This window comes from Sturnira hondurensis, unplaced genomic scaffold (assembly GCF_014824575.4).
Source record: "Sturnira hondurensis isolate 20B ecotype Veracruz unplaced genomic scaffold, ASM1482457v3 Scaffold0004338, whole genome shotgun sequence".
Lineage (NCBI taxonomy): Eukaryota > Metazoa > Chordata > Mammalia > Chiroptera > Phyllostomidae > Sturnira > Sturnira hondurensis.
In genome coordinates this window covers 4,524,397-4,551,724 of record NW_028076969.1, presented here as the reverse complement: position 1 = coordinate 4,551,724, position 27,328 = coordinate 4,524,397, and the positions used below count along the sequence as shown (strand labels likewise).

At 37.3% G+C, this 27,328-nt stretch overlaps 1 protein-coding gene and 1 pseudogene across 4 annotated transcripts in view; one reads left to right on the top strand and one right to left on the bottom strand.

The window, feature by feature from the left end:
* Nucleotides 1–27,328, top strand: part of GSK3B (glycogen synthase kinase 3 beta) — a 219,960-nt gene that overhangs the window by 27,478 nt on the left and 165,154 nt on the right. For 2 of the 4 annotated variants that reach the window (XM_037045579.1, XM_037045578.1), the window contains exon 2: nt 7,916–7,966. The exons of the other annotated variants lie outside the window; for them this stretch is intronic. In XM_037045579.1, coding sequence (XP_036901474.1) covers nt 7,916–7,966 — 51 coding nt within the window. The remainder of the gene's footprint in view (nt 1–7,915; nt 7,967–27,328) is intronic. 4 annotated transcript variants of the gene reach the window in all.
* On the bottom strand, nt 3,186–7,165 carry LOC118986602 (60S ribosomal protein L15-like; annotated as a pseudogene).

Genomic DNA, 27,328 nt, shown 5'->3' with positions numbered 1-27,328 from the left:
TTCACTTTAAAATATTTTGGAAGACATTTCACATAAGGAGAAATAAAAGTAGTCAAAATGTGAAAGAGTATTCAATTTAGTATGTGATGAAACAAACAAAAAAAAGACAAAAACACCCTTGCTCCCCAATTACACGGGCAAAGATGAGAAACGTAATGGTGACAGGGTCTCGGGAGATACATCGCTGAAGGAAATTAAATTTGTATGTTCTTTCTGGAGGGCAGTTTGGCGGAATTCAAATTTTATTTCTGGAACTTTAAGAAAAATATTTTCAGATAGCTCACAAATTTAGATATACATGAATGTTTATGAAAATGTTTATCTTGGGACTAATAATAATTAGTGCTTCTACTGTGCTATGTAGTACACTTATTTAATTTTTTAAATAATCCTGTAATAATAGGATTAAAAATGATGATGTAGATGGATATTTAACATGGGAATAAAGTCATGAATGAAACAGCACATTGTTAAGACGACTGCAACAGTATAGAGAGAAAATAATTTCTTCAAAATAATTATATTTATACTTAGAATCCAGTTGTATTTATCCTGTTATTCAAATATGTCAGTTTTATTCTTTTTACTAAACATACTATCAAGAAACCGAAGTTATTTTTTGAAATGTCCTTTAGTTTTGCAAAAGGATTGATGTCTGGATTCCTGAATCGTAAATTCCCTAAGCACCTTTAAAGTAGAATTCCATTAGCAACCATTTAAATCTAAAAGTAACTTGTGGTGAACACATAAAATAGAGATGAAAGTGAAACATAGTGGTTGGTTTCTGCTACCTTGATGGTGTTTCTGTGTGTTAGCAGTGGAAAAAATGTTGAAAGTTGGAAGACTTGTAGTGACAAAATAAGAAAATCCTTTAAATGTTAATTTTGTAGTTTCTGGCAATGAAGTTTTATGATAAATGTGTGAGCAAGAGAGGTGAAAGGTGGGGAGGAAAGGAAAATATGTAAGGACTTGCTATATTTTCATGGTGTTAAAATAATTATGTATTTTTCTTTCCTAGTATGCATTTATAAATCCTTATAATTATTGTTTTACTTTCTTAAGAATTAGTTCTCTCAAATCATCTGAGTCTTCCTGGCTCTTACCCCCTTCAGGAATTGAGAAAATTAGTTCACCAGGTTGCTGCTATGTTAATGAATCTGATCTATGTAGAATTAGAATGGGTACTAATTTTATGTAGTTTTATCTTTAAGACCTTGTTAAAATATTTTTCTCAGTGAGGCCTTCTTTGCCTCCTTATTTTAAAATATTCAGGTGCTGCCCTGGCTGGTGTAGCTCAGTGGATTGAGCGCAGGCCTGTGAAGTGGAGGATCACGGTTCGATTCCCAGCAGGGGCCAGTTCCCAGTAGGGGACGCATGAGAAGCAACCAAACATTGATATTTCTCTCCCTTTCTCCTTCCCTTCCCTTCTAAAGATAAATAAATAAAATCTTTAAAAAATAAAATAATAAAAAAATAAAATATTCAGGTGCTTTCCCGGGCCCTGTACTACCATTTCTCCTTTCTGCATTTTCAAGAATATTTAGCCCCTTGTAATATGTAATTTACTTATTTTGTTAGTTTCTGTTCTTCCTGCCACCCCCTTTATAATATAAACTCCAATGAATGCAGGAATTTTTGTTTCCTTAGATCATTGTGTATTCCCAGACTCAGAACAATGCCTGGCACATGATGGGATTATTTGAATAATCATAGCAGGCACTATGTATTTGTAGAATGTTAAATGTTCTGTTTGGTTGATGGAGGTGAAATTTAAGTATCTGCAGAAGATTAGGGTTCGCTACTTGTTTTGCAGAATGACTGTTTCATTGTAGGTCTAGTAATAAAATTAAATTTGTGAACAAGTTGGAATTTTTGGATTTATTTTTGAATAATTCCAGAACAGGGGTTATTTAATTATTAACTTAACTTTATGATATTGGTTATTGACTATTGCTAAATTAGCATCCCTCCCCAAAAAGACTAATAAGTGTGGGGGGGGGGAGCCATTTTGCTTGCTATTAGATTCTGGCCCTTTTGATCCTTGTGAGGGAATTGGACTAAAGTTTAAGAGCTCTCTTGTTCTTTGACTTTAAGATTCATCCCAGGGACTTTGTGTTTTAAGTATGTTTCTTTGGAAATAAGAATTTCTGAGGAAGAAAGTTGAATGAAACTTGCAGTGTGATTGCTTTGTTGAAATCAAAACTCGTTGAATGTTAATTAGCACCACAGCTTTGTGTGAAGGCTTTTAGATTTGAGTGATAATGGGATTCATTATTAGAGTGTTAGGTGTTCCAAAGTCTCCATATTTATTCATCCAATACTTAAAGGCAACTATGTGCTTGGAACTCTGCTAGACTCCTGAGGATACAAGTAGGACAGATTAAGTAAGCCTATGAAGAGGCAGCAAAAGTGTTTGTGTTTCCTAGTGCTTCTCCTAAGGCTTGGGATCTCCCAAAAGGCAGGAGAATTTATTTTCTTGGTTATTTTTGGCTTTAAATTTTTTAAAAATATATTTTATTGATTATGCTATTATTGTCTCATTTTTTCCTCCTCTTTATTCCCCTCCTCCCTGTGCCCCCTTCCCACCATCCTAACCCACCTTAGTTCATTTTCATTGGTCATACATATAAGTTCTTTGGCTTCCCCATTTCCTGTACCATTCTTAACTTCCTCCTGTCTGTTTTATACCTACCATTTATGCTTCTTATTCCCTGTACTTTCCCCCCCAATTCTCCCCCTACCCACTGATAACCTTCCATGTGATCTCTGCTTCTGTGAATCTCTTCCTATTCTAGTTGTTTGCTTAGTTCATTAGTATCATTGTTTTTTTGTTGTTTTTTTTTTTGAGATTCAGTTGTTGGTAGTTGTGAGTTTGCTGTCATTTTACTGTACATGTTTTTTATCTTCTTTTTCTTAGATAAGTCCCTTTAACATTTCATGTAACAAGGGCTTGGTGATGATGAACTCCTTTAACTTGACCTTATCTGAGAAGCACTTTATCTGCCCTTCCATTCTAAATAATAGCTTTGCTGGATGGAGTAATCTTGGATGTAGGTCCTTGCCTTTCATGACTTGGAATACTTCTTTCCAGCCCCTTCTTGCCTTCAAGGTTTCTTTTGAGAAATCAGCTAACAGTCTTATGGGCGCTCCTTTGTAGGTAACTGTCTCCTTTTCTCTTGCTGCTTTTAAGATTCTCTCCTTATCCTTTTTTTTAACTGTCCTAAATTTGGTATTAAGTAAAAATTTTACAAACATAACATATATTAGCAGTAACAATGGATCTGGAGAATATTGTGCCTTCTCCAAGCTGCATGGCAAGAACCATCAATAGTGTGGTTGAACTTGTGGCCTTTTCTATGGCTGTGGCTCTTGTGGCCTGTGCATGTTAGCCCTCACATCTCCCTGTGATTGTGGGCCAGTTTGGTGATCCATTGGGTGTCAGGATTCCTTCTGGTAGCTTTATGGAATGGATCAATGAGGATAACCTCAAAGAATTTGTATGTGGGATCTTCACCAACCCAGTAATAATTTAGGGCTCTTCATAGCTCCACAGTGGCACCCAGCTTGATCCTCAGCAACAGATTGAAGGCTTTGGGCAAACTTTAGGTAGTTAACACCATGATGGACAGACAGGCTTGCCATAGGTTGCACCCTTAGGAACAGGATGTTTGCAGCCACCACCGGGCACACAAATCTGACGTATGACATAACCTTGCTTGGCCTTGTATCCCAGCCTGTGTGTTTTATCAGGCCTAGTGGGGCGGGGGGCCCTGTGAAGTGCATCAACAGAGCTGGTGATACTGCCAGCAGTGCACCCTGAGAAGGAAGTGCGTCACATTGGACTGCTGCTTCCTCTGTAGCTCCTGAATGTACTTGTAGGTGCCCCTCTTGGCTTACCTGATGGTTGTGGCCAGATGGAAAAGCAGTATGTGCTCCTTACCTTTAATCTTGGGTAATTTGATGTGTCTTAGTTTGTTCCTTTTTGGGTCCAACTTGTTTGGGACTCTGAATTTCCTGTACTTGTAAGTCTATTTCCTTTGCCAGACTGGGGAAGTTTTCTTTTATTATTTTTTCAAATAAGCTTTCAATTTCTTTTTTTTAAAATAATTTTATTTATTTATCTTTTAAAGGGGAAGAGAAAGACAGGAGAGAAATATCAATGTATGGTTGCCTCTCGTGCATCCCCTGCTGGGAACTGGCCTGCAACCCAGGCATGTGCCCTGACTGGGAATCGAACCGCAATCGTCTGGTTCGCAGGCCCGCGCTCAATCCACTGAGCTACACCAGCCAGGGAAGCTTTCAATTTCTTGCTTTTCTCCTTCTGGCACCCCTATGATTTGGATGTTGGGATGTTTAGAATTGTCCCAGAGGTTCCTAAGCGTCTCCTCACTTTTTTGAATTCTCGTTTCTTCATTCTGTTCTGGTTGAATGTTGGTTTCTTCCTTCTGGCCCACACTGTTGATCTGAGTCCTGGTTTCCTTCTCTTTTCTTTTCTTTTCCCATGCTGGAACCCTGGGTTTCAAGGTGTGTCTCGCTCCCCTTTTGTTCCTCCTAGTTTATCCATAAGTGAATGTGGGATTGCCTGGTCTGACAGCTGCTGCCTTTCGGGAGTCCTCTGCGCTCTGTCTGCCTGTCTCATCCCCTCCTACCAGTCTGGATGAATGTTTCTTTTTTAACTCCTTGGTTATTGGACTTCCATGCAGTTCGATTTTCTGGCAGTTTTGGTTGGTTTTGGCATTTAAATGGGTTGTTTCCCATTTTTGGTTGTGTGAGGAGGTAAAACATACCTATCTACGCCTCCATCTTGGCTGGATCTGAAGAAACTATCTGCTTTATTCTTTTTAACATAGTCCTTTTTTTAAAAAGATTTTAAAATTTATCTATTTTTAGACAGAGGGGAAGAATGGGAGAAAGAGAAGGAGAGAAACATCAGTGTGTGGATGCCTCTTGTACGCCCCCTCCAGAGGACCTAGCCTGCACTCCAGGCATGTTTCCTGACTGGGAGTCGAACCACTGACCCTGTGGTTCACAGGCCAGTGCTCAGTCTGCTGAGCCACACCAGCCAGGGCCTTTTTAACACTGTCTTTGTAATAGTCCCATGAGATAGGAATTATTATTAGTATTTTACAAACAAGTTGAGTTTCAGAGAGGTTAAATAATTTGCTTAAGGTTCACAGCTTATTGTGGATTTTAATTTATTTTATTTTATTATTTAATTTTTAAAAATTACTATATTGTATTTTTCAACTAGGTCTCTTGGTGCTAAAGTCATAAACTTTCTGTAAAACTTCCCAAAAGAAGTTGATATTGTTTGTTTTTAATTGTCCTGTAGCTAATGTTAAATAACAAGATGTACTGAACTTCTAAGGTTATGCTGTGAAATTGTTCTCCCCAAATTGAATCTCTTTGGCTTTTGCATTTCAAAAATAAGAATGTTCTTTTTAAATAAAAAAAGTAAAATATATTTATTACAGAAAGAAATATAAGATTAAGGGGGAAAAAGAAAAAGGAAGAAGAAGGTAACTGGAGGGGAAATAGTCATATTGACTCATTGTTAACCTTTTAGGGTACAGGTGATATGTAACAAAATGTAGTTTGAGTGTGAGACCTAGAGTCAACTTTGACTTCCAATATCTAATGGTTTTGTAAGTTGAGGTTTTCATGGTTTTGGGGCAAATTACTCATTTCACTTTTGCAGATGAGAGAATGGAAGTTTAAAGAGGGCATCCTACATCATAGAGTTTTGAAAATTAAAAGTGATAAGGCATATAAAATGCTTGGCATATACCTAAAATTCCCGGCACATCCTAATTCTTTGCACACAGATGTATTATCTTTTACTGAGATGGAACATGTAAAATTTTAACAACCTTTTTGTAGCCTAATATATCAACAATACCTTTCAATGTTACAAAATTGTAAATCATCTGATAATAAGTAATCTACACTATGGGATACTATAATATATCCAATCATCTCCTTCTCAGTGGATATTGTTTCTAGTTTCTCTTCTGCAATTATAAACAATGCATCAATGACTATTGTAGCAGACTTTTGTATATGTTTTTATCCCATTAGAATAGAATTGGAGGTTGAGGGGTAGGTACACTTTTGAGATTTCTGATCCATGTTTCTGGATTGCCTTCCAGATAGGTTGTAATTACCAGTATTTATGTTCCTGACAGTAATTTATATGGCATTTGTTTCCCTGCATTCTTACTGAATTTGGCATAACTTTAAAACATGTTGCTGATTTAATCAGTTTTAATTTTCATCGCTGTGATTACTGATAAGTTTGAGGGTTATTTTCCTACAAAGACCATGTATATTGGTCTTTGTATATTACATTGTTTTCCCATTAGTTTTTGTCTCCATTCCTACTGGAGTGTATTTGTCTTTTCCTTAGTGACGTGAAAGACTTCTTCATATGTAAATACTCTGAGCCCATTGTTGTATTTTGTATTTCCCCCCAACTTGTCAGTTTTTCTTGTATTTCATTTGTGTTTATTTTTTGAATTTATTGAAGCTTAAAATATTTATGTCAGCATATTTGTTGGTTGTTCTTCTTGCTTTGGAGTAATGCTTAGAGAAGCTTGTCCCTCCTTAAACTGTATAAATCAGCAGTCCTTGAACTTTTGATCTCAGGACCTCTTTGTAGTCTTAATAACTATTGAGGACCCTGAAGATATTTTTTTCCTGTGGGTTACAAGTGTAGACACTTGCCACATTAGAAATTAAAACACATTTATAAATATTAATTTATTAATAATAAGTCATTTACAATAAATAGTCCTTTACATGTTAATGTGAATGTTTTTAATGAAAAAGTTGTATCTTCCCAAATAAAAAGATTATTGAGAATTTTATATTTTTACAGGTATCTTTGGCTTAATAGAAAATATCTGGATTCTCATATCTGCCTCTTGCGATATATTTTTAAAGATTTTATTTATTTAATTTTAGAGAGAAGGGAAGGGAAGGAGAAAGAGAGGAAGAGATACATCAGTTGTGTGGTTACCTCTTGCAGGGCCCCAATGGGGACCTGCCCTGCAACCTAGGCATATGCCCTGACTGGGAATCAAACCTGTGATTCTTTGGTTGTTGGGCCAGCAATACCAACACCACCAGCCAGTGCTAAACTCTTGTGATATTTATCACAGGACATGTTTGTCTATGGAAAACCTATTTTGTATTTCAGAGAATGGGAATGGAAAAGCAAATGTTATCTTATTATTGTAATGAAAATAATTTTGGCCTCCTGGGCCTCCTGGAAGAGTTCAGACTGTTGATAGAAATATTCACTTATATTTTCCTCATATTTTTATGAATCAATTTAAATCTGGAAAATGAATTTGAGTATTTATTTTCAAATATCTCCCCCTTATTATTAGCCATTATCGCCTGTTGAAAGATCTATTTCCATGTAAATCATTGTCTGACAGGGATGAAACTGTACACCTGAGTACAGCTACTGAGTGAGCTTAACTGTTCATTGAAGGCAGTATCCCTTTTTTTGTATATTCTTTTAGATTCCTGATGCATCCACCCCACCTTCCAATTTCACAACATATTTTCCTGAAAACAAAAGAATTTTCATTCATGTTCATTGTGGCATTTTGTTCTAAAAATACTGTATCCTCACCAATTATAAAAGTGATCACTGTAGAAAATTTAAAATGTACATAGAAACATAAGAAAAGAATATTTTGTTACTTTGAATATGCAGTGTGCTACTGATATACTATTATTCATGTACTGTGATGGCACTTCAGTATTGAAAAAATGCTGGTGAGTTAAACTACGCATACATTCCTACTCTACTGTTAATAAATTGTACATCTTTTGAGGTTTTACTTAGCTTCTTGGAATCACTCACTCACCAGACTTATGTTTATTACTTTTTGTGTGTTCCTAGGTACATTGGATAAAAAGAACAAGACACGGTTTCCTGTCACTAAGTTTGCAGGTTAATGGAGAAATATACATGTTATGTGATAAGTATTACAGCCACAAACAATTAGAAATATTGTGGGAAAGCCTAAACAAGCTATTATTGAGAAGTGATGGGAGAGTAAAGAGAAGAGAGGGGATTTGAAAAGATTAAGGTTTTACCATCTTTTGGTATTTCATGATTTATTTGTCTGTTTGGGTCAAGGAAAGGAAGGAGTCAGGAATGACCCAGCTATTTGGCTAGAAAGACTGAGTGGATAATGATTTTTACTAAAATAGGGAATTTTCCCCACCCCTAACAAAATAAAACTTTCTGTACATCGACGCTTTCCAGCTGTTCTTTGGCTTTCCCAGATCAGTTCAGCTGTGGCCATGCTGAGGCTGAGGGACCTGGAAATATGCCTGTGGAGATGTCTGGAAGGCATTAGAAAGCTGCCAGGGGTAGTTAATGTGGACTAGAGAGTTACAGGGGTGGTATGTAGCATGGTTTAATAGAGGTTAAGGTCATGTTTTGAGAATTCCTAATGGAAGGGAAGGTGGCCAGGGACCCTCCAACATTTGAGGGAACAGGCAGAGGAAAATGGTACAGTAAAAAGTAGTAAGAAGAGGGAAAATGGAAGAGTGGCAGTGTAGGAGGCAACTGACCAGAATTTAAAAGATGAGGAGGGAAGGGAAGAAAGAGATCTGAAATGTTAAATCCTGCTTAAAAGGACAAGTAAGACCTGCAAATTCTTCATTAGATTTAGGAATAGGGAGGCATTGATGATTTTAGCAAGAACAGCTCAACTGGGAAGCTGAATACAGAAGCTACAGCAGAGAGGATAGAGATGAGGAAATGGAAGATACCGAGTGTTGTCTACCCCTTGAGAAGCTTACCTGTTAAGGGAGTGCAAGTTAGAAGTGGACAAAAATATAGGGATTTGAACATGTTTATATTCTAAGGAGAAAGAGAGGAGAGAATAAGAGATGGGGAAATACCTGAGGGAAATACTGTCATCTTGAACTTTCTGGGAAAGTGATTTCAAACTTTTTGTAAGAATTATCCTAAAATCTATATTTTAGATAATGCTGAATATGATTTTTTGGTACCATTTTATGATACAGTAAGTTCTCACTGAATGTTGTTGATAGGGTCTACTATTTTAAGCAAAATTATGTATAAGGAAACTAGTTTTACCCTAGGACAATTGATATAAACAACTTTTAAGTTCCTATGGCGTCTCATTAAGGTTATAACCAAATGACATCATTGGAGGACCTGCTGCATTTCCATTGTCATGAATGTTAGTTACTCTTCTACTGAAGGATATAGAAACAGCTGCATTCTAAAATATAACAGCTGAGGGCTATTTAATATGATTATGTAGTAGCTTTTTAATAATCATTTTCATCTTTTCCTTGTGTGTGCAAGTGTGTTCCCTCTCATCCCCCCAACTTTTTAGTGTGGTTGGTCCTAGAAGTATTACCACTTGTTCCTACAAATGTGCTGCACCTGCGTAGCTGTGAATGGGGAAATCCATACCGACATTGTTAGACTTGTGCTGTGAATGATATTGATAATTTTAATCGGTGCTGTAGATTGTAAGGAAGATCTGGGGGATTGCTGCCATAAAGTTTAGTCTGTGATATATATGGTTTTCTACTAGTTTCAGTTAAGGAATGCAGAGCTCTTTATAAGTCAGATTGCTTTTGAATCTCAATTCCAACAGTTACTAACTCTGAACCTGAATAAATTACTTACTTTTAGAACTTGGCTTTCTTCATCTTTAAAATGATTATAATAATACCTACCTCCCAGGGTCATTATAGAGGTTAAATGATGTAATGCGTGAAAAACCCAGCTTGGCACAGAGTAGGTAGATTCCAATACATATTAGCTGTTAATAATTATTTTCTGTCTGTCTCCAGGGTTTTGATTTTCTAAGCTTGCTGTTTCTAGAGGTCTTCTTGATCAGAGAAGTGTTACTATATTTGAAAAGCAAATAGATTAAAATAGTCACACTGTAGATTTTATGTGTCTGGGAGGGTAGTGAGAATTTGCAGCATAAACAGAGTGGCGCAAAAGTAGGTTATCATTTGTGAGTATTCAAAACAGTTTATTCTTGTATTATTTATTAATTATTGTATTATTTTCCATATGAGCAACTGTAAACCTACCTTTGCTCCACCCTGTATAAGCAAGAAGGTTTATTTCCTGAGGTAGACTGATTGGTTGTTACAGCTATTTAGGGAAGATTTTTCTTAGAGGTTTTTGAAAACAGTATTTTTTGTGATGGTTCTGGTATTCGTTTATTTTTGGATTAAATACTAAAAAATATTTAAAAATGAGAGAGACATAGAAAATGACCTAGAATTAGTATGGGGTATTTAATTTGTGGGGAGAGAGAGAGAGAGAGACGGTGAGAGAGAGGGAGAATAGGAGGGTAGGAATTGTTGTAGGCTAGCTATTTTAGGCCAGGAAATTAATGTTACCTGGTGAGACTCATGAATATTGCAGGCTTAGTATCACAATTAGTGGATAACCTGTAATTTAACCCAGGGCAGTACTTGGAGGGCAGGAAGTTAGGGTTTGTGCCATGATCTGAGAGTCTTTATTCGCTTTTTTATATGAGGTTAGTGTGTTTAAAAATTGAGATGAAATTGATGTAACAAAAAGTTAACCACTTTAAACTGTACAATTTAGTAGCATGTTTACATTCACAATATGCAGCCAAATATTTATCACGTTCCAAAACATTTTCAACACCTTAAAAGAAAAAATTCTAAACACATCAGCTGTCACTCCTCATTTTCCCCTCCCTAAAGCCCCTGGCAACCACCATTGTCTTGCTGTCCCTATGGCTTTACCTGTTCTGGACTGTCATTTGTTTTTAACCACTGTGCATTTGTTTTATTTTCTTTCTGCCTAGAGCATAGGTGCAAACACAAGGCCTGCAGGCTGAACCTGGGCCTCCACGTCGTTTTTCTAGCCCTGCTGTTGTTTCTACTACCCAGTGGCAGCTTAACTATTAAGGAATAGTTACATTTATACAGTTCTAAAATTACATTGGGCCCTTTGAAGGTAACCTTGAGGCTGATGTGTGTGTCTCCCTCAACACCCCCCCCCCCCCGCCCCCAGCCGGTGAAAATGAGCTTGACACCCCTGGCCTAGAGTATCTAAATCCTATTAGACATTTTCAGTGTTTGGCCTACTAATTCCTTCCTCCTTACAAAGATTGTAGCCTGTAGTTTAGTCGCAGTAACGCTTAGCACTCCACTCCACTCCACTGAGACTGCTCTTCTGGCTCTCATATTATTTTCTCTGGTTCTTTTCTGTAGGGTGTTTCTTCTTCCTTGCAGGGAAGGGTGTGGTGGGGTGATGGGCTTTGGGTCACTATGCTAGACTTTTCTCTTAGTGGATCATGAAATGTTTTGAGCACACAGTTTGTGCATTCATTTCATTCCTTTCTGAAACAGAAACTCTGGGATTTTGGGTCATTGGGGAAAGGAAGCACTAAATGGTTAAATATAGTTTTTTTTGAAGATATATGTTTCATTTTGTATAGTTACGCAACTTCTTTTTAGAACCATTCTGATTTTATCTTCTACTGCCATTAGAGGCAAGACTTTGTTTTTCTTTTGCCTTGTGTACATGCAGTAGGTGCTTATTAAGTGATTAGCTTGAAGAGTAGAACTGTGGGGTAATAGAGGTAAACATACAATTGTAAAGTTAGATATATATAATGAAACTTAAAATCATGTATGTGATTGTGGGAAGTATAATTTTATATATCTTTGAGGATTTAGTCCCTAAACCTGGAAGGATATTAATAATTGTGGTAATTGAGAGGAAATTATCATTGGTTGGGGTTGGTCTTTTATATTCTTAAAATTCTTTTTGCTTTTGTTTATGGTTAAAATTTTTCAATTACTGTTTACTCTCAATGTTATTTTGTATTGCTTTCAGGTGTAAGCATAGTGGTTAGATAATCATGTACTTTACAAAATGTTCCCTTTGATGTTTCCAGTACCTATCTGGCACCATACAGTATTATTACTTATTATTATTAGTAATGTTATTACAATATTATTCATTATTAGTAGTAATATAATTACTATATTGTTAACTATATTCCCTATGCTGTACTCTGTATCTTTGTGACTGTTTTGTAACTGCCAACTTGTACTTCTTAATCCCTTCACCTCTTTCACCCAGTTCCCCAACCCCCTTCCCTCTGGCAACCACCAGTCAGTCTGCTTTCTCTATCCATGAGTCTGTTTCAGTTTTGTTTGTTCATTTATATTGTTCTTTAGATTCCACATGTAAGTGAAATCATAGGGTATTTGTCTTTCTCTGAGCATAATACTCTTACTATTTGTGGTTCATCCATGCTGTCACAAATGGTAAGATTGCATTCTTTTTAAGACTGAGTAATATTCTTTTGTACATATATACCCCAGCTTTGTTATCCACTTTTCTATTAATAGGCACTTGGGTTGCTTCCATATGTTGGCTATTTTATATAATGCTGCAAGGGAACATAGGGTGCAGGGGTTGGTCTTTTAGCAAGATTAAAGTATCTCTTAGAAATATAATTTATATACAGCAGATTGCATAAAGCTTAAGAATACAACTCAATGAATACACTACCACTATACAAGACCAAGCTAAGTATAGAACATTTTCATTATTTCAGAGGGCTCTGGTGTGTTTCCTCCCAGTCAATAAATACTCTATCCCTCTACCTTGCTTAATTTTTTAAAATAGCATTATTACCATGTGGCATATATTAGCTTGTCTTCCCTACTAGAGTGTAAATTCATAAGCATAGGGACTAGGTTTTACTCACTATTCTAGTCTGTTTAGCATACTTCCTGACATACAGTAAATGGTCAGCAACTCTTTGATAACTATAAATTGAAAAATACTTGACTGTCTGTTACATACAGTGTTATATGGTATATGGGTGCTCTTTTATGTACTAGGTACTGAGGATAAATGATAAATTTTAGTTTTTTAGGATGAGATTTTTGACATTCAGCATGATCTTTAGACCAATTTCAATACATGGAAATTGAACTGGGCTGGCATTGGATTTAGCATGTGCTGGTCTTTGCTCATGTGAATGTTAGGAAATAATGGGAAATTTGCTACCAGTAAGAGATAATGGCAGCTTATCTATTTGATTGTCTTCTTGAGTGTATCTGATTTCTTAGAGTTATCTCAGATTCTTAACTTACACACTTGATGATCTTTTTGAATACTTCAAAATAGTTGCAAAAGACTAAATGCTTTTGTTCTTGTGGGGATAGAATTGTGATAGAAAAAGCCTTAGTTTATTTGATCAGGTAAGACAATTTAGCTTTTATTTGTATCACCTTAGGTAAACAATGAAAATTCTGTTTGTCTATCTTGATTTGGTTTAAGATAGAGAAAGGAATTTGTGGTTTAGAGTTTATTTTAGTTCGAACTTATGTTTGTATAGTTGAGAAAGAAATTTTGAGTTGATGACCTTAGTATTTGGTTCATGCTCTTTTTTTTTTGAGCTGGATTAATTTTTTATTGTTTTTCAAATACAGTTTTCTGCCTTTTCCCCCCACTTTTCCCCCCACTTTTCCCCACCACCCCAGCCCTCCTCACTTTCTTCCCCCATTTCTGCCCCCACTCTTGTAGTTGTCCATATGTCCTTTATAATTGTTCTTATGGTTCATGCTCTTATCTGTCAACTTTAACCCTCTCATTTTACATTTGAGGAAACTGGGTGCAAAGAAGTTATGCTATGTATGTGCTAGTTTAATACAGAGCAGCAATCAGATCAGTCTGTCTAACTCACAATTCCTGCTCTTCTGCTTCATGTTGACAGTAGAATCACTTGGGAACTTTTATAAACATACACATGTTAGGGTCCTACTTCCAGAGGTTTTTATTTTTATTAGATTTGGGATAAGTACCAGACATGTATAATAAGATAATAAAAGAAAAGCAAAATAAAAACTTGATCAATTCTGTTCTCACGTATTTTTAATAATGAATAAACCTTCCAAGCGATCACATTCAGTTGACTTAGAACAATTGTGCTATAATGCCTTTGTTTTCTATTAACTGAATGCACTTATTTCTTAGAGTAGTTCTGTGGGTGACAGAAAAATTGAACAGAAAGTACAGAGAATTTTCACATGGTCCCTCTTGCATTATATGGTACAATTTATGAATCAGTGTTGATACATTGCTCTTAATTAAAATCCTTTGTTTATTATTCATAATTGGTATTATAGCCCACTCCTTGTGTTGGAGAATTCTGGCTTTTGACGAATGCATAATGTTACATATCGATCATTATAATATCATGCAGAATAGTTTTACTGCCCTAAAAACTCTCTGTGCCCCACCTATTCATTCTTATACCCCTCCTATCCCTGGCAACCCACTAGTATTTTTACTACATATCTCTCTATATATCTTTATTTTTTTCCAGAGTGTCCTCTAATTGCAATCATACAGTTTGTAAAGCCTTTTTCTAGACTTCCTTCTTTGACTTACCAATATGCATATAAGTTTCTACCATGTCTTTTTGTGGCTTGATAGTTCATTTGTTTTATATTGCTGAATATTACTCCATTGTATGAATATACCAAGGCTTGTTTTATCCTTTCACCTATTGAAGGACATCTGGGTTGCTTCCACATTTTGGCAGCTGTAAACATTTGTGTGCACGTTTTTGGCTGGACATGTCTTTAACTCATTTGGGTGAATATCCATAGTGCAATTGCTGGATTGTATGGTTAGAGTGTATTTAGTTTTATAGGAAACTGCCAAATTGTTGTTCAAAGTGGCTGCACAATTTTGCATTTCCACCAGCAGTTTAGTGAGAGATCCTGTTGCTGCACATCCTCACCAACCTTTAGTGTTGTCATTGTTTTGGATTTTAGCCATCCTAGTAGGTTTATCGTGGTATCTCATTGTTTTAATTAGCAGTTAGCCTAATGACGTATGATGTTGAGCATCTTTTCATGTGCTTATTTGCCAACTGTATGTATTCTTTGGTGAGTTGTCCAAATCTTTTGCCTATTTTAAATAAGGTTGTTTGTTTTCTTATTGTTGAGTTTTAAGAGTTCTTTGTATATTTTGGATACAAGTCATTTATGAGGTAACGTGTTTTTGCAAATATTTTCTCCCAGTGTATGGCTTGTCTTTTCATTCTCTTAACAGTGTCTTTTTGCGGAGCAGAAGTTTTAAATTTTAACAAATTCCAACTTAATCAATTTTTCTTTCATGGGTTGTGATTTGGTGTTGTACTTTAAAAAGTCATTACCAAACTCAATTCACCTAAATCTTCTCCTTTTATCTTTTAGAAGTTTTATAGTTTTGCATTTTACTTTAGGTCTCTGATCCATTTTGAGGTAATTTTTGCAAAAGATATAAGCTCACTTTCTATATTTTTTTGCATGTAGATATCCAACTGATCTAATGCATTTTTAAAAAAAGACTGTCATGCCTTTTTCATGCTCTTTTTCAGTGGAGCATGCTCAGGTCTGAATTATGATTATTAAAATAAAATAAGAAATGACATTATTATCATTATGCCATCTTTATATTGTGTTCAAAAATCTGTTATGTATTACAGCATATCTCAATCCAGACTAACGATTTTTAAGTGTTCAATTAGCCTTGTGTAATAGTGATTATTCTATTGGACAGCACAACTGGAGACAGTCAGTGTGACTTCGGAAGGAGGAATAATCATTGTAGTTTTGAACGGTCAGGAAAGGTCATAGAAGAGACGGTATTTGAGTTTATTTTGCTCGCTCCTTCCTTCCTTCCTTCCTTCTTTCCTTCCTTCCTTCCTTCCTTCCTCTGTTCTTCCCTCCCTCTTCCCTCACTCCCTGCCTTCCTTCCTTTTTTTCCTTCCTTCCTTCCCCCAAGAAATTTTGAGCTCTTAGTCTATGAAAAATTTTTAAAAATGCAGACATGTCTTATCTCCTTGTGGATACTGTACTTAATAGTTACTGTACAATTATTTAATTAGAGAAGTTTGCTTAAGAAGCTAGTGGAGAAGTATAGACGTAGAGTTAAATATTCTTTGTGAAACAAAGGATGATGACAACTGTATTGTGGAATTGGTGGGAGTAAGTGAAATATGATATATCTAACACTGTACTTGTTGTAAGATATTTAATAAATACTACTTTTCCTCCCACTTCAGCCCCTATCCCTTACTGAATGCATGCTTAATTGAAGAGTAAACATTGTCTATGAACGAGGTACTCAATCCATCTCTTTGTAATGCTGATGATACTCAATTTTAGAAACAAGGATAAATCATTAAGAAATAGAGACTTGCTCATTTTTACTTAAATAGTTCCCTAAACAACTTGAATTTCTAAGAATACAGTGAAGAATGTTAGATTATAACAATGATACCGCTGTGAAAAGAATATCTTTTTAGAGCTTTCAAATTTGTCTTTTAAAACATTTACATGCTCAGTTGTAGAAAATTTGGAAAGTACAAAGAAGAAAATAAAAATTCATCTGGATTCTCACAGTCCAGAGAAAATTGTTGTTTGCTTTATGATGTGTTTGTATACCATTTTTCAAAATTGGGATCATGTAGTACATGAGGTCTATCTGGAAGAAGTGCAGCCATTGTTAATTTAACAAGAATGCTTTGTGCCACATTGATGTAACCTCGCAGCCTAGGAGAATGGACTGGAATGTGCATGCATGAACAGTGATGATGACTTAATTGTACTAGTCAATGGGGGCGGTAGATGTACTGTGTGGCCGTTGCATTCGAAATGACTGAGAGTAGAGCAATGAGCCAGCGTCAGATTTTGCATTAAGCTTGAACATTCCACTGTGGAAATTATTCAGAGGATTCAAAAAGTGGCAGCTGTGGGCGACTGAGGATTGGCAGCTTCATAATGACAATGCGCCTACTCATGCATCATATCTTGTGCAGAGGTTTTTGGCAAAACATCAGATCACCCAGATGATTCAGCCCCACTACAGCCCAGCTTTGGGGCCCTGAGACTTCTGGAGTTTCCCCCAAACTAAAATCACTTTTGAAAGTTCAGGAAAGATTTCAGACTGTCAGTGAGATTCAGGAAAATATGACAGAGCAGGTGATGGCGATTGGGAGAACTGTGTGAGGTCCCAAGGTGCCTACTTCGAAGGGGACTGAGGTGGCATTGTCCTGTGTACAATGTTTCTTATGTCTTGTATCTTGTTCATTAAATGTCTCCTTTTCATATTACATGGCTAGATACCTTCTGAACAGACCTCACATATAGCAGTTTGTAACCTGCATTTTCATGTAATACTTAAAACCATAAATATTCTCTGAAAATGTAATTTTAATGACTTAAATGTTCTGTGAGCATGTCATATTTTCCTAATGATTTTTTCATTATTAGACATTTAGGTTGATTACAATTTAGTGATACTGTGTAGTGCTTCAATGAATATCTACATAAATCAATCATTTTCTCTCAGTTTCTGATTACTTTTTTTTACCATACTCCTGAAAAAGGGAAATACTGGGTGAAAGGGTAGGTAGGGCTTTATTCTTTGTTGATGTTGCTGCTGCTTTTAAGGAAAATTATACTTAATTAAAACAGGATCTCATTTAAGAATCTCTCTCTCTCTCTTACTCTTGCGCTCTCTCTCTCTCTCTCCATATATATAGATTTGTAGATATGACATTTCTTGTTAGATATTCCAACATTGATTTGTGTGTAATTTGGAGATGTGATGATAAATCCTTACAAGGTCTCTTTGGCTTATATGTTGAGAGTTACTACTGAAGATTATAAACCTTCAGCTCTGTCCCATACCTTATCTTTTACTGCTCTTGCTCCAGCAGATACCTTCTTATTGCCTCTAACAAATATTCCTTCTTTATTTAGTGACCTTTTTTGTCTATCTTCCTTGTTTGATATTTGGGGACAATTTTAAGGCTTTTAACAGTTTTCAAGGCGTTAATCCTTGGCCCTGGCTGGGCGGCTTGGTTGGAGTGTCCTCCTAATATGCAGGTTGATCCCTGGCCTGGGCACATAAACAATAAAAAACAGTGAATGTTTAAACAAGTGAAATAACAAACTTATGTTTCTGTCTTTCTTTTTCTCTCTCTAAAATTGGTTTAAAAAAGAGAGGATATTAATCCTCAAACACTGAGAGTAAAAGTTGAAATTGATAAAACCTTAGAACTCAGTTGGCAGGAACTGCATGCATCATGTTTGAGGATGCTTAGCTTTATTGTGTTCTTGTTAACTCTGAGTATTTACTTTTTATTTTTCAACATTTGCTAGTTTGCTAGGTAAAATATGGTGAAGTATATTTGGGGGTGGAAAGAATTATGAGTAATTTCTTTCCCAGGTTGTAACTGAATAAAAATTGGAAGGTGAGCATTAGGCTACAAAACCCATGTTTGAAATTTATTTTCTTTATCAGGCTGCCAAAGGGATTAAAAAGCACGTTTATTCAGTTCTTTCAGTTTATAGATAGGAAAACTAAGATACAGAAAGGAGGTTCCTTGACTTTCCCAAGGTCAAGGAACCAAACAGTGGTATAAAAAAAGAAGTAGTCTCTTTTTTTCCATAACTACTCTACAGGCTTTTCCGCAAATGTCCTTTGCCATCCTCCATCTCTGTATCCCCCACACCTACCCTCTTCCCCTTAAGTGACTGATTTTTTGTTTGTTTGTTTGTTTGTTTGGATGCCTGATAGTCTTTTTTATCCAGGATAGTCTAGTTTAACCAGGATATTTTGATGACCATTGTGAGTCAGTTCTTTCTGGTATAGTACACTGTATCGTTTTGTCCTGCAGATATAGTTCACTCAGGGAAATTTGTATCTTTGAATACTTTTTCTATTCATGTATTGGAATCCACTCTTGGAACAATAATTTTCCTTATGTCAATCCATCTTTGTTCTCTGTGTGTATTATTTTCTCTATAATTAATTTAATTATTAAAATGAAATAAGAAACCTGATTGGTTCTATGTCAAATGGTCTTTATTGATGCTTTCTGAATTACTGTGATTTCCTTTCTTCTATGCATTAATTTTTCACCAAGTCTCTTCTGTACTTTGCTGTTTCTAGCTTCTCTTTTAGATCTATGGTTGTTTTGCTAAGCTAAGAAACAAATAGTGAATTGTTGTAGGCCAAAAATTGGCCTCCATAAGATATGCATGTAAAATTCCAGCCACCTGTGATTATTACCTTATTTAGAAGAAGGCTTTTTGCAGATTGCAGTTAAATTAAGGGTCTTGAAATGAGATGATTCTAGATCAGTGGCTCCCACTCGTCCCCCCATCCCACCTCCCAGGCCATGGACAGGTACTGTTAGGAACTGGGACTCAAATGAGGTGAGTGGCAGGTGAGCAAGCAAAGCTTCATCTGTATTTACAGCTGCTCCCCATTCCTCGTATTATCACCCAAGCTCCGCCTGCTGTCAGATCAGCTGCAGCATTAGCTTTTCATAAGAGCATGAGCCCTACTGTTAACTGCACATGCGAGGGATCTAGGTTGTGTGCTCCTTATGAGACTTTTAATGCTCTTTATGAGATTTTTAATGTCAGATAGACTTTTATCTATCTGAGGTAAAGCTCAGGCAATGATGCCAGCCCTGAGTAGTGGCTGCAGATAGAGATTATCATTAGCAGAGAGTTACGACTTCACAGAGACCATAATAAATCAGTCATTTGCAGACGCATATGAAAACCCTATCAGTGAGCAGCAAGTGACAATTAACCTGCATCTCTTGGCAGGCTTTATAGTGGCAAGTGAGTTGATGCACTTCAACTGCTCAGCTGCATCTGGTGGCAGGCTTTAAGTCAGATTCTGACACTTATTTTAGTCCATGCATGGCCCGTCCATTATTTTATTTACCACTTCTGTCCGTGCTTCTTTTACTTCGTACTTGTTTCAGTCACAGTTTTGATAAGCCCACATGCTAACTCTAGCCAAAAGGGGTAAAAACCAAATATCGCAGGAGAGCTTCTTTGAAAAGAGGGAAAGACCCAATGAGACAACAGGAGACTCTTTAAGACTGCCAACAAAAAGAAAGTTGCATTTAAAAGAAAATACCGAGTCCTGCTTAAATTATGGGTTCATTGCAACAGGTGATTCACATTCTCCAAGCCTGCTTTGTATAATATGTGGTGACTGGCTATCCAGTGAAGCTGTGAAACCATTAAAACTGCTTCGCCACGTGGAAACCAAGAACCATGCATTAAAACAAGTCTTTGAAGTTTTTCAAGAGGAAAAAAAAAACATGAACAGGAAGAACAGAGGCAATTATTGAAGGCCACCATTTCATCAAGTGTGTCTGCACTGAGAGAGTCAGTTTCAGTGGCTAACTGCATTGCTAAAGCTTAGAAGCCCTTTATTGTTGCTGAGGAGTTGATCCTGCCTGCTGCTAATAAGGACATTTGTTGTGAACTTTTAGGAGAGACTGCCATTCCAAAGGTGGCACATGTTCCTCTTTTGGCTAGCACCATAACTAGACAAATTGATGAAATAGCAGAAGGTATTGAGGCACAATTGTCAGAGAGGATTAGTGTGTCACCATGGTATGCCATTCAGGTTCATGAGTCTACCGATGCTGACAACAGGGCAGCAATGCTTGTTTTTGTGCTATATATTTTTCAGGAGATGTGCATGAGGATATGCTATATGGGCTTTTGTTACCAACCAACACCACAGCTGCTGAACTGTTCAAGTCTTTGAGTGATTAAAAATCAGGAAAACCGAGGTGGTCATCTTGTGTCAGTATATGCTCGGACAAAGCGGCTGCCACGAGTGGATGACTTTCTGGTTTCACTACTCGGGTCAAAGAGGTCGCTTCTGAATATGAGTCTAGGCACTTGTGTCATCCATAGAGAAATGCTGGCTAGGTGAAAAAGGTTGCCTGAATGTCACAACATTTTGCAGGATGTGATTAAAATGATCAGCCACATTAAAGTACATGCCCTAACTCATTCATGTCTGTTCATGCATCTCTGTGAGAAGATGGATGCAGAGCATACATAGGGGTGAGATGGCATTCTAAACATAGATTACTTGGCCACAGTTCCTGAGTTACAGTAGCTACTCCAGTGATTTCTTTTAGAAAAATGTCACTACTGGCAGCACATTTCAGTGACACAGAATGGGTTGCAAAATTTGCTTACTTGTGTGACATACTCAGCATGCTCAGTGAACTCAGTCTGTCTTTTCGGGGGTCAACGACAACTGTGTTCAAGTCAGCAGATAAAGTGGCTACATTCAAAACCAAACGAACTATGGGCTACAAGTGAACATTGAGATATTTGACATGTTTCAAACATTAGCAGAGATTTTGAAAGAGACTGAGCCAGGGCCTTCTTTCTCCCAGCTGCTGCATGATCCCCTGTCTCAGTTTTCAAAAGATTTTGAGCATTTCTTCTTCTTTTTTTTTAAGATTTTATTTATTTATCTTTAGAAGGGAAGGGAAGGAGAGAGGGAGGGAAACATCAATGTATGGTTGCCTCTCGTGCGTCCCCCGCCGGGAACTGGCCTGCAACCCAGGCATGTGCCCTGACTGGGAATCGAACCACGGTCCTTTGGTTTGTAGGACAGCGCTCAATCCACTGAGCTACACCAGCCAGGGCAGACTTTGAGCATTTCTTCCCAACCACACAAGGCTCCTGAGCTAGGAACAAAAGAATGGATCTGAGACCCATTTGTGAATAAGCCAGGTGAAGCGACTTTGTCCGTGCTAGAAGAGGATCAGCTACTTGAGATCACAAATGATGATGGACTTAAAAGTATGTTTGAGACAGCTTCAGATCTCCGTATGTTCTGGGTTAAAGTCGAGGCAGAATATTCTGAGATTGCCACAAAAGCACTGAAAAGCCTGCTTCCATTTCCAACATCCCATCTTTGTGAAGCAGGGTTTTCTGCAGCAACAGCAACCAAAATGAGATTAGGGTAGACTGGACAGAAGCAACACATTTTGGGTGTCACTGTCTCCCATCACCCCCAGATGGGACCATCTAGTTGCAAGAAAACAAGCCCAGGGTTCCCACTGATTCCTTATTGTGATGAGTTGGATAATTATTTCATTATATATTACCATGTAAAAATAATAAAAGTAAAGTGCACAGTAAATGTAATGTGCTTGAGTCATCCCAAAATACCCTCCCCCGCAAGTCTGGAAAAATTGTTTTTCATGAAACCAGTCCCTGGTGCAAAAAAAGGTTGGGGACAGCTGTTCTAGGTTATCTGGGTGGGATCTGAATCCAGCTGACAGGCATCTCTACAGGAGAACAGACCCACAGAGGAGGAGGCAATATGATTGGAATAGTGGCATCTCTAAGGCCCCAAGTCAAGTAATGTGGACAGCTACCAAAGCTAGAAGAGGCAAAGAATGGATTCTCTCCTACAGCCTGTGGAGGGAGCCCTACCAACATCTTGTTTTGAGACTTCAGGCCTCAGTTCATGGTATTTGTTATTCTGGCCATAGGAAACCAATACAAGGACCAACCGCATTTCTCCTTTTCTGTTGTTTTATGACCTTATCTTTATAGACTCTTGTGGCAATTCTTTTCATGTTCTTTATAACTTCTTCTATAGCACTAAACTTTGGGAAGTAATTTTTTTCCTGCCACGTATACAGTCTACTTTTGTGGGCTTCTTTTCCTTCCTCCAACTTAGTACACTAACCTGGAAGATGGTGGCGTTTCTGCTTTTGCTGAGGTTCATTTGTTGGGCGGGAGTGGGGTGGTGGAGATTAACTGGAAACTTTTCCTGGAACCTCCCTGCCTTACCTTGCCACCCCCCTCCATAGCTACCTGTGGCATTTTCATGTTTCACTTTTTGCTATATCAAGGAATCTGTTCACCGTTTTCCTTCAGATTTACNAAACTTTGGGAAGTAATTTTTTTCCTGCCACGTATACAGTCTACTTTTGTGGGCTTCTTTTCCTTCCTCCAACTTAGTACACTAACCTGGAAGATGGTGGCGTTTCTGCTTTTGCTGAGGTTCATTTTGTTGGGCGGGAGTGGGGTGATGGAGATTAACTGGAAACTTTTCCTGGAACCTCCCTGCCTTACCTTGCCACCCCCCTCCATAGCTACCTGTGGCATTTTCATGTTTCACTTTTTGCTGTATCAAGGAATCTGTTCACCGTTTTCCTTCAGATTTACTCCTAGAAGTGTTAGGAGCCTGGCCATGTTGCTTGTGGCTTCAACATTTAAAATTTTTTTTCTTTGGCTCCCCTCTTAATAGCAAAAGCTGTTCCATTCATTGTTTGGTTGGTGATGGTGAGTTTTTGGTCATTAAAAAACTATCTTTTTCTTTGTCCCTGTGGTAATACTGATTCTCTTCACTTTCTCAACCTAGAATAAGTTTTTAAAAATTAAAACAGCATTATTTTCACTGATGGTCATTGTTTCTCTAAATATAGCATGGGAAGGTATTTTAATTTTATAATCTGCTTAATTAGAAGTCATTCACTCTTTAGTGACTTCAGTTTTATTTGAAATAATCTCTTAGTGAAAGGAGTCTGATTATTGATCTGATTTTGCCAAAAATTCAATCTGGGGGAGGTGGTGGATTGTCCTTCAAATAACTATTTTTGAGTTGCAGCAAATGTGTACTGAGATATCAGACAAGAAGTGATTCAGTTAAACCTAGTGATGCTGAAATGGCCTACAAAGCTGCATAATGCTAGGCTCCTGGCCTCTTTATCAATCACCCCATCTCCATTCTTCTTTTTTTCAAGTGCTTTTACCACACCCCTCCCTCTGATCTTTTTAGGGATGACATATTTTTATTTTTAACAGCTTTATTGAAATATAATTTACATACCAGAAAGCTCAATCATCTAAAATGTACAATTCAATTATTTTTAGTATATTTACAGGCTTGTACAACCATCATTATAACCTACTTGTAGAGCATTGTTATCATTCCCAAAAGAAATCTCTTACCCATTAGGGGCATTCTCCTTCACCTCCCCACCTACTTCTCCCTCTGCTCACTAATCACTAATTTACCTTCTGTCTCCATAGATTTGCTTATTTTGAATATCTCATATAAACAGAGTCATGCTGTATGTGGTCAGTCTTCTGTGACTGTCTACTCTTCTTTTATTCCCATATTTTGTTAAACTCCTTTGCCCTCTTTTTCATATCTTTATTATCTTTTCACAACCAGTTGTCTTCTACTTCTTTCATGCTTTGAAATTTCAACTGAAGTACTGTTTTCTCAGGAGAACCCAACTCTGATCAGATTCTAGATCCTCCATTTATGGGTTCTATTGCATTCTGTAATTATCTTTTATATACGCTTATCTTAGTTATTATATAAGTGGATGATTATTTGTATAAATAATACTTTTCTCACTAGGCTCTAGGTCCATGAAAGCAGAGTGTGTGTGATTGTTTATTTTTCAGTCCAAATGTATAAAGAAACACTTGGATGAATACATTCAGGTGCTCAACCCAGTGGTGATGGGGAGTTTTCAGATAAGAGAGGGATGAGGGTATGTGTATATTAACTATTAATGTAGTGACATTACTCATAGTCAAAATATAAGCTAAAAAGTAGAAAATTAGTGGTCAGGCTTTGTGTTACATGTATTGGACGAATATCATTAAGAATTGTCTGTTACACTGAAAAAATATGAATCTGGGAAATTTGTTCTAGAAAAACTTAAAAGTGTCACTTCTAGGTTAATTTCTGAAGTTCATTTATGTTGTTGGTTATATTATCTAAAATATTTATCATGCTCAAGAAGCTGAGTAACCCAACTAAAATCTTTTTTAAAAAAATCTATATTCTAACAGTTCAGTTTTCCAGGGACATTCATAAATTATGGTTTCTACTGGCTATGTGTGACATGTTTATTGAAGAAGGGTGTTGCTTCCCTTGCTTTGATGGATATATTAATGAAATTGGTGAGACTCAGTTTCTATTATTGGCCTTTGGGGTCCAACATTTCTTCTCAATCATGATATCTGGATCATTAAATACATTTGTTCTCCTTTTATGTTTTCTTTGCTCCTTTTTGGATAGTACAGGTACTTGGGACAAATGTAAGTGACTGTGGGTTGTATGTATGAAGGTCTTTTTGATGAAAAAATTTTAAAATATATTTTATTGATTATGCTTTCACACTTGTCCCATTTCCCCCCTTTATTTCCCTCTGCCCGGCACACCTCTCCCACCTGCATTCTCCCCCTTTAGTTCCTGTCCATGGGTCATACTTCTAAGTTCTTTGGCTTCTACACTTCCTATACCATTCTTACCCTACCCTTTCTATTTTCTGCCTACCAAATGGTACTTATTCTCTGTATCTTTTCCCCTTCTCTGCCCTTCCCCCACTGATAATCCTCCCTGTGACCTCCATTTCTGTGATTCTGTTCCTGTTTTACTTTGCTTAGTTTTTTGTTTTTGTTTTTAGGGTTTTTTTGTTTGTTTGTTTTAGGTTTGGTTGTTAATAGCTGTGAGGTTGAACAACAACACTCATAGTTCATAGCTGAACTCATAGCTGAAATGAGTTCAGCTATGAACTCATTTTAGTGTACATACTTTTTATCTTCTTTTTCTTAGTTAAGTCCCTTTAACATTTCATATAATAAGGGCTGGGTGATGATGAACTCCTTTAACTTGACATTATCTGGGAAGCACTTATCTGTCCTTGAATTCTGAATGATAGCTTTGCTGGATAGAGTAATCTTGGATGTAGGTCCTTGCCTTTCATGACTTTGAATACATTTCCAACCCCTTCTTGCTTGTAAGGTTTCTTTTGAAAAATCAGCTCATAGTCTTATGGGAACTCCTTTGTAGGTAACTGTCTTCTTTTCTCTTGCTGCTTTTGAGATTCTCTCCTGCTTTTTAATCTTGGCTAATGTAATTATGATGTGCCTTGGTGTGTTCCTCCTTGGGGACCTAACTTGTTTGAGACTCTCTGAGCTTCCTGGACTTCCTGGACTTCCTGGAAGTCTATTTTCTTTGGCAGATTGGGGAGATTCTCCTTCATTCTTTTTTCAAATAAATTTTCAATTTCTTGCTGTTCTTCTTCTTCTGACACCCCTATGATTGGGATGTTGGAACATTTAAAGATGTCCTGGAGGTTCCTAAGCCTGTCGTCATTTTTTTGAATTCTTGTTTCTTCATTCTGTTCTGGTTGAATGTTCCTTCCTTCTGCTCCAAAGCATTGATTCGAGTCCTGGTTTCCTTCCCATCACTGTTGGTTCCCCGTAGATGTTTCTTTATTTCACATAATGCAACCTTCATTGCTACCTGGGTCTTTTTTATGCTGTTGAAGTACCCAGTGAATTCCTGGAGCATCCTGGTAACCAATCTTGAACTGTGCATCTGATAGGTTGGCTATCCCTTCGTCGATCAGTTGTATTTTTTCTGGAGCTTTGATCTGTTCTTTCAGTTGAGCCAGAAACAAACAGAGGGTCTGTTATGTAGTAAGGGACAGAGCTTTAGGTGTTCACCAGGGCAGGGCAACCCATGTCGTTGCTGTGTTGTGATGTTATATGTGAGGGAGGGGTCCAAGAGGGAACAGTGCCGCTTGCTCTGCTGTCTGAGAGTTTTCAGTCACTTCCCCACGATCAGAGAGGCCCTTCTGGTGCTGATTCCCATTTGAGTGGACTTGTATACATTCTAGGACCCTGTGGGTCTCTCCAACGAACTCTTCTGTGAGGCTGGGAGTTTCTCCCACTGCTGCCTCAACCCCCACAGGTGGTTTCAGTAAGAGGCTTTATTTCCCCAGCGCTGGAACCCTGGGTTGTTCGGTCTGTCTCACTCTCCAGTTGTTCCTTCTGGTTTATCTGCACATGAATGTGGGACCTCCCAGTCTTCCAGCTGCCACCTCACCAGGTCCGCCAGCTGCCTTGCCCACCCCAGTCCTACAGCTACTGCCTTGCCTCAAGGCAGCCCAGCTGCCTGTCTCCACCCCTCCTGCTGGTCTGGATGAATGTTTCCTCTTTAACTCCTTGGTTGTTGGGTTCCATACAGTTTGATTTGGGGGCAGTTCTGTTTTGTTTGTTTGTTTTTAAATTGGTGGTTGTCCTTGTTTTTGTTGTGCAAGGAGGCACAGTGTGTCTGCCTACGCCTCCATCTTAGCTAGAAGTGCTGATGAAATTTAAACTAACATAATTTAAACTAACATTAAAACTAACATTTAAACTAACATAATTTAAACTAACATTATTAACATAATTTAAACTAACTTAAATGCGGCATTTTGCTGTGTATAATGCGCACCCACATTTTTGTGCACATTATACATGGGATTATTATGCCCATGGTATGTAATCATACTCGGCAAGAAACAGTAGGTCTGATGGCTTTCTGTGGCTTTGTCAATCTACAAGGTTATCAGTAACACAGGACTACTTACCATATCACCTCCTTGAA